Here is an 8,205-nt window from a genome sequence, read left to right on the forward strand (position 1 = left end):
TTCACTTACTCTCAAAGGAAAGGACATGGTGTCATTCAAATGTTCTAAAATGCCTCATCCTTCAGAATGACAGCACATCTTTCACTTTTCTATTCACTACGTATCATATTGTGACATTTTATATGTGAAAAATAGCTAAAGCAATATTTTTTTAAATGTCATACTATTATAACGAGCAATTTATTTCATGCCCATGTCCCTCCAGGCTATGAGCCTATTTAGTGAGCCGTATTAGTGTAGGGCAATGGCTGGCATGTCCTCTGGAAAAGCACCCACAGGCCAATAAAAATAAAGAACACAAGTGTGCCATTCAGAAATACATAGCATTGTTTAAAAATAGCAACACCCATGCTGCTCAGACCAAGAGGAGGGTGCTGCCGGTCTGCAGACGCAGCCGAGCACAGTGAGGAGTGCTTCGCTGTTCTGGAAATCAGCGTATGTAGGCTCTGGGCTTAACTTGAGACATATGCTAAGTGATTCATCCTCTTCAGGATTGTTTTCTTAACTGTAAAATTCAGTGTCTGTATCACCAAGTGATGCGTTCCTGAACGTCAGACATGCAGGTACTCATAACACGAGTTCTTATTTTATACATGCAAAACCTGTATAGGTACAATGGGTGGCCAAATGCTCACTTTTTACCCTAACATAAACTTCTAAAAAGGAAACTACACTACTACTTTGTAAATGAAAAATCTGACTTAACTTGCCATTAATGGGTAGTAACCGTAAAATTTAAATACAATAAAACAACAAAACAATTATTAAAGTCTAGCTGTCAGGCTGTTGGCTGCCTGAAGTCTGCTCTCTGAAAACAAACGAGCAACTATATCTAGGAGAGAGGCTCTAGTATCAAACTGAGAGTTTCTCCTTGACTTGTCAAGGAAACACTGAAAGGGAATTCAAAAGGGCGTGTGATTTGATGTTATTTTATGCAGCATCTGCAGATCACCTAAAATCAACTCCAGTATCAACTAAAATCACCTTTTTCAACAGCACCAAATGTCCTACACTCTGGAAATGCTGCATCAAATAATCACACCTGTTACTTCTGATTCTAAATTTTATCTTGAATCCTCACATGACCCACCTAACCCACTTTCTCAAAACCTTTAATACTGTCACAGAGACACTAAAATAATTTTGAGGGCAATGGAGTACTGTGGAAAGGACACAGGCTAGGAAATCACATTGGGGTTCCAAGTGCAGATTCATTCACTAGATTCAACCTTGACACTGGCAACTTAATTTACCCCTCCGAGCCGCAGACTACTCCTTCACACCAAAGTGCTCAGTCAGGGTTAAGTGAGAAAATGCATGTAAGTGCTTAAGCCCAGCACCTGAATGTGGCAGACACTCAATAAATGGTATGTATTTGACATAATTTAATTCTTTCAAGGAAATTTTCAAATTTCTATCAAAATAAATTCGTTTCAAATAAGAGTGGCTCGAAAGAAAAAATACAGTTGGCCATTTTTATTTTACAGTAAAGTTATACGTACCTTTCACTTCCAAACAAAGCTACAAAACCCATAAACCACTGACTGGCAAAAGTAGCAAAAACATTTTGTCCTCAGTGATAAAATAAGAACACTTATTTGTCAAAATGAAACACAGCAACTCTTAGCTGCTACCGTGCAAGGCGTTCTCAAGTCCTTTCCTACCAAAAAAGGGTCAATATGGTAGAAAAGACAGAGTGAGAGTGTCTTTAATCAAGTAAAAGTTTCAGCCAAGGTGGGCATATGGCTCTGAAAAGAGCCACATTTAGACCACAGATAATGACTCTATTACCTACTAGATGTAATACACATTGGGCAAAATAAAAAGTAGCCCAATATTAATCCTGCAACAGCATTCCTGGTTACCTAGTAAACGTCATAGTGATGCGCTCTGGGATTTGTGCCAGTCACATTAGATGTATTATTTCTAGTGCATGCAAGTGTGCAAAATAGACATTGCTATCCCCGGCGAACTAGGAAGAAAGCGAAGTTCAGAGGGGTTACCTGCCTGCTCAAGGTCACTCCATTGGTAAACACCAGAGTTGCATTCAAACAGTATCTGATGCCAAACCCACTCCCCCTTCACTAGTCCCTGTTTCTTTCTTTTTAGGACATGCAGATGCAGGGAAGAATCATCCCCAATGCTTTGAAATGCCATAAACTGATGTTAGTCCCCTTCTCTCTCTCTCACGTCTTCTAGTTTCTCTCAAATCATTTGCATTTTGGTCCTCTCAGCTTCAGTCGTCATTCTCAAACTCCAATTCACTCATTCCTTAAGTCTCTAAAACCTGGTCTTGTGTCCCAGCTCTTGGTAAGGCAGGAGGGCATTTTAAAAGGTCAAGGTAAGTTTTCCAATCTACTTGGATGTAGTGAACTGTATAACATGCCTGGGTCTTCTACCTCAGACTTAAACAAAAGGCTCAGATACTGAGCAGTTCTCTTCCCTGGTGAACCAATATTGGCGAGTTCCAATTTACAGGGACGACTAAGGCAGGTACAATGTGTGGAATCACACATATTCGTGCATGTCACATATATTTAACAGAATGTTTAACTGAGTCATATTTTCAAAAGTTATCTAGAAGCTTTTATCTTTTATTCAGGAAATAAATCTTAAGGCAGGGTTTTACATAAAGAGTTTTTATGTCTGTTCCATTTTTAAAATAGAACAGAATTAAACAAAAACAGTTGATAAATTTCACCTTTTAACTGCACGATGTATGTACTTCAGTGAAAATGTCCATTTAATAGACAACATCTAATTGATGTTTGTATGTCCTAACTTTGCACTTGAAAACGAGTATACCTACTACGCATTGCCTATACCCGTGGGGCTAAATTCCTGAGGTCTGTGAACCACTCTGTTGTACATGAAGTTCCCCAGTACTCCAAAATGCAAGTATCACCCTTCTAAGTACTGTACACCCACTAACACTATTGATCCTATGACAAACTATTATAAACACCATTATCCTGATTATTACATATGATGAAAGCAAATCACAGAGATGTTAAGTAACCCAAGATCACCCAGCTGGTAAAATATATATATATATATATATACAGCAAGACATCAAATCCAAGAGCTCTGACTCCTCAGCCCACATCCACTACATTTCACTGCTCACCATATATAAGCACATTCATTGGCAGAGAGCCAATGAATATATAGGTATAGACCTATATATTTATTGATCACCTACTACAGTATATGCCAAGCACTTAGCACTGGAGATGAAAGAATTTTTTAAAAGCCTGGTCCTGAGCTGAAGGAGAACTTTTTTTTTTTTTTTTTTTAAAGCAAATTCAGGGTAGGTTGAAAACAAAGAAGAAAACAGATACAATATGTTTTCATGCTCAGGCAAATGGGCCATTCTATGTCTCAGGGGAACATAATGCAAAGGACAACTAACTTGAATAAACATGTCACCCTAGAAGCACCAAACGTGTTTGTTTTAAATAACTGTAATACACTTATCTGGAATAGGAGCATAGAAGACATCATATGAACCCTTTCTTGATGGTTTCTGGTCATCACTGGGAAGACCAAGAGCACTGCAATAATGCAATACAATGTTTTAAGAATGAGGGACTGTTTGCCTCCCCCCCCAAATTTAAATAGTTACATCCCTCTCCCAGATCTTATTGCACAAGGTTACTGCCTACCTCTGGCAATCACACCCTCTCCTAATCTGACATGATATAAAGAGAGTTAATTAGTAACCAGACTTGAATTCTAAATTTAAATTGTCAGGGAGGTCCCTTCTCCAGAGTAAAGTACTTGGATTTATTCCAGTCTGCCTATTTTCTTTGATGTTCATTTAGGTACAACTAAAAAGGAGCTAATTATAAAAACCAATTCTGCCAATTTCAAAATTTTACCCATGGCAACCCTGGAAGAGAAAATGATCAAATATCTCAAACAGGGACTGCTATGATAACAACAGCTAATGTTGAATGATTGGTGCCTACTATGTGCTAGGTATGTGCTAGGAGCTTCATAGGTATTAATTATTTTATCCTCACAGTATTTTATAAAATAGGTCACTCTAATCTCCATTATATAAATAAGAAAAATGAGGCCCAAGATCACACAAAAAGTTGCAGGGCTAGAATTTGAATCACATGCTTGGGGTAAAAGAAAAGGCCTCAAATGTCTTTGCAGCCAAGCCAGCGAAGTAAATGTGTGAATCAGCTCAGTCTTAAGATTACAGAGCTGTGGTTCTCGACCTCCGCTGCACATTGCAATCACCTGGGGAGATTGCCAGGTGGGTTCCACCCCACAGATTGAGACTTAATTGGACTGGGAGCTGCCCCCAGGTGATTCTAATGGGCAGTCAAAGCTGAGAACCACTGTTTATAGACACAGAAAATGGAGCATGGCCCCAAAAGCATTTTTGCTTTTTTGTTTGTTTGTTTGTTTGTTTGGCTGCTTGGCAAGGAACATGGGATCTTAGTTTCCTGACCAGGGATCTAACCCACGCCCCCTGCAGTGGAAGCTCCAAGACTTAACCACTGGATCTCCAGGGAAGTCCCAAAAGCAGTTTTTTTTAAAAAAAATTTTAAGTTAACTAAACACTGAGCTGGTCAAAGGTTGTTACTACTGCCTTTGCCACCAGAGGTAACCTCTGCCCCACTCCACAATAAAATTAAGGAACACTATGGATAGAAGATAGAGAGGCTGGAAGACACAGACATTTGTTTTTAGTGGACGGAGCATTGCCAAAGTCTGGAACTTTCCCCATGTAACCCCTGCCATTTCCTATTTATGGAACTGTTCTACTCCAAAATACACTTGGAGTTAGACATAACCTACTTTCAGAATAATGTCTGGTGACAACCCATTATTAAACTGAAGATGACCTAAATATGTTCATTTAACAAATGTATCCTTTCAGATTACATGGCCAAATTACTTAACATTTTTCAAGAGGCAGTTTTTAAAAAAGGAAGGCCACTCATAATTAACTCTGATTTTAATCCAAGGTCAAGAGATCTCACATAACGAAATAAGTCTTAAGAATGGAGAGTTTAATGTCCTAAAAACAAATCTATATGTGTACATAGCACCGCTGAGTAAAATGTCATTTGTCATTGGAAAAGGGAAGCAAAAGCTGCGTACCATCAGAAAATCTTCATTAAATGGCCTGCAGATGTGAAATCTAAAATAAATGCTACAGAACAGAATTGTGAAAAAAGAAGAATTGTAAAAAAAAAAAAAAAAAAAAGGAAGAAGAAGAAACCGTAGCCTGCTTGGGAAATAATTCTTCACACATAATCATACTGCAACTGTGCAGCACCACAATTCAAGAGGAAATGGCAAAAGACTAAATTAAGAAATGGACTGTAAGGCCACTCGTTCAAACTAGTTACAACATTTTTTTTCATCTCCTGCAGCAAAGCAAATGTTGTGTATTTTAATGGTCTTGTATTACCACTTACCACCCCTCTCCCCCATTACCACCACCAAAAGAAGGCAAATAAAAGGGCAAAAAAAAAACTGAGATGGATTTTCTAAATGGAATACTGCAAATAAAGGCCATGACTCAGAAATCAGGGCCTCCTCAGTCAGTGAGTTCCAACACTGGGAGTTTAGGCAAATGTGCTACTTGGGCAAAATATTTCAGTTATTACTTGGTTTTTTTTCAAAAAGCAGACAAGGAAGTGAAGTCTGAGAAAGCAGACAAAAGTGCTTGGGACTAGTTTTCTCACCACAGTTAAAATTTGTTTGTTGACTGAATAAATATATACATTGAACCCCTCCTGAGTGTCAGGCACTGTGCAGTGCTGAGGATGTATTGTTGAATGTGACAGCACCTGCTCTCATGAGTCTCCTGAACTAAGAGAACAAGGCACCAACCTTGCATAATCCACCATATACACCCTTCCAGTCACGTGTGTGAAAATCCAGTCCTGCCACTGTACTACTGGATGGCAAGTTTTTCCCTTGGTCTAACTGCCTCTGGTATCTTCTAAGTAAACAAGTAAATAAATAAATATCCATATTTTGCATACCAACAATGACTCATGGGTAAATTTCAACGTTTTAAAGAAAAAATTTTTTAAAGTAAGACTGAATCAAAAAACAGATTTTCCTTTTGAACAAAGCCCAGCTCACGTATTTTCATTGCCTGTGGCTATACAGCTTCAGTAAGCTAAAAATACTTCCTTTGTTTCTAAGTTGGGAAAAGCAAATAAGACCAAGAATCAGCTGTGTATCCTTTTCTCTCATCTTATTTTTTTTTACTAGAAAACATTCAAAATAGCTAAAGCAACGAAAAGGTATCTGTTTTATATTTGTATAAATATACAATGACAGAAACTATCCATGCAGCTTGTATCTTCCTAGTAATATGAAATAAGCTATATTTGCATGATCAGCAAGGACTGTCAACATTTCACTACTCAGAGCCCTTTACTATTTTTTTTTTTTTTTTGGTGGGGAGAGGACTGCATAAGTGTTGAAAACTAACCACAAGTACAAGAAAAAGCTTTCAAAAAATAAGTAAAAGATGACTCTGCTCTTAACAAGGCCACATGGTGCTTACTTTGCAGTCATGCATCATTTATGTTCCTGAAATTTACTTTAAATGGGATTCTAAAATAGAAGGATAGGAGCTTTCCGTCTTTCTGCAGGTGTTGCTCACGTTGTGTTTGCTGCGTGTCTGGCAAAGTGAAAAACCTGGTTTCTCCTCTTGCACCTCTCCGGGACAAACTGAAAGTTACTCAGTTTAATAAAACTTTTTTTTTCTTTTTCCAAAAACATACCTGCAGGATGGTGAACAGTAGCGTGGACTTTTCCAACACATCCAACATCTCTAAAGTCACACTACTGAGTTAACAGAGATCTGCAACTAGCAGGTCTGGGCTCCATTCGACTGGGCCATTAGTTTGGACCACAGGGTCATGGCTTAATTTCCCTTGAAGAAACAGCAGTTTGAGAAATCTCAGCCAAACTCCCCATTTCTTAGGCTACTGACAACGTCAACTGGAAAGCAAATGCCTAGAAACCAGGAAACCATGCCCCTCCGGATGGGCTGGCAGGAGCGGAGGCAGGGATCCTGGTTTGCCTGCCCGGACTGCAGCTGGGCCTTTGACAAGGGCTGGGGTAAAAGACTCAGTGTGTACCCGCCCTTCCATCGCCCAGTGGGACCTGGGCTGGCGCTGCCAATTTCAAATGTAACCACCGGAGGAAGCGGGAGGATGCGGATGTGTCATCTCTGACACTCCGGGGTCCGGCGGGGCTTGCCTCTGATGTCCCTGAAGGTCAGAGGTGGTGCCCGCGGTGCCAACAGCTCATCAGAACCACTTTTCCAGCCGGGGTGGGAGGCGCGGGGCAAAGTTGGCCACCGGCCGCGCGCGTCCCGTTAACCGTACCTTGTAACTGGGCGGAAAGGGACTCCTGGTGCTGCTGGTACTTGAGTGCCACCGCTTCGGCTTTCCGCAGCTGTGTCTGCAGCTCGTAGTAGAGCATCGCGCCATAGAGAAAGCCGAACACCACGGTCAGCAGCAGCAGCGTCTGGAAGATCCGCTTCTGCTTTCGGGAGCACATCCCGTTTCCCATAGTCCCGTCGGGACCCCGCGCCGCGGCCGTCCTCGCCGCCGCCGTCCCTTCCTCCCCTCGGCCCGAGCGGGCACCTCAGCAGCGGCCGCCGCAGGAGGTGGCCGGACGCAGCATGAGGAGGAGACGCGAGACACAAAAGCTGGGCCGGAGGGGAAGTGGCGCCCGCTCAGCCTCCGCGCGCCGCGGGGCGTGCAGCCATCGACGCCGCCGGGGCAGCCGCCGCCGCCAAACTTTGGCGAGGCTGGCTCTCCGCGAGTGCCTGGGCCCGGGAGGGGGCCCTCCGCATACTTCTGAGCGGGCTGTCCTCGCGCCGGTCCGCAGATGCCGCCTGCCTTGTTCCCTCCTCCCCACTTTTTGGCCCGGCTGCCCCCGGCGGCGCTCGGAGTCCCGCCTCTGCCGCTCCCCGCCCCCTCGCGGCGGCTCCCACTGCGCGACTTTGTTGCCACCAAAAGGAGGGGGTGCGCGCCCGACAAAGGGAGCCGGGCACCAGGCGGCGCCTCGGCGCGCGGCCCGCGGGGGTGAGTAGCTGGGTGGGGGCCGGCTGCCCCGGCCGGGTTTGGGGGACGGCGGGCCGGTGTCACTGACGGGGCTGCGGAGCCTCGGCCGCCGCCGCCTCCCACCTAACTTACGTGTCACCCACGG

At 42.9% G+C, this 8,205-nt stretch overlaps 1 protein-coding gene across 2 annotated transcripts in view; it reads right to left on the minus strand.

Annotated features, from left to right (window-relative positions):
• The window catches only part of GOLIM4 (golgi integral membrane protein 4), a 74,440-nt gene extending 66,514 nt beyond the window's left edge, over positions 1-7,926 (minus strand). The window contains exon 1 of one of the 2 annotated variants that reach the window (XM_060099096.1): positions 7,377-7,926. In XM_060099096.1, coding sequence (XP_059955079.1) covers positions 7,377-7,563 — 187 coding nt within the window. In that variant the 5' untranslated portion in view covers positions 7,564-7,926. The remainder of the gene's footprint in view (positions 1-7,376) is intronic. The other variant, XM_060099095.1, reaches the window with a different exon arrangement.
• Positions 7,927-8,205: the final 279 nt, after the last annotated feature.

This window comes from Mesoplodon densirostris, chromosome 5 (assembly GCF_025265405.1).
Source record: "Mesoplodon densirostris isolate mMesDen1 chromosome 5, mMesDen1 primary haplotype, whole genome shotgun sequence".
Taxonomy (NCBI): domain Eukaryota; kingdom Metazoa; phylum Chordata; class Mammalia; order Artiodactyla; family Ziphiidae; genus Mesoplodon; species Mesoplodon densirostris.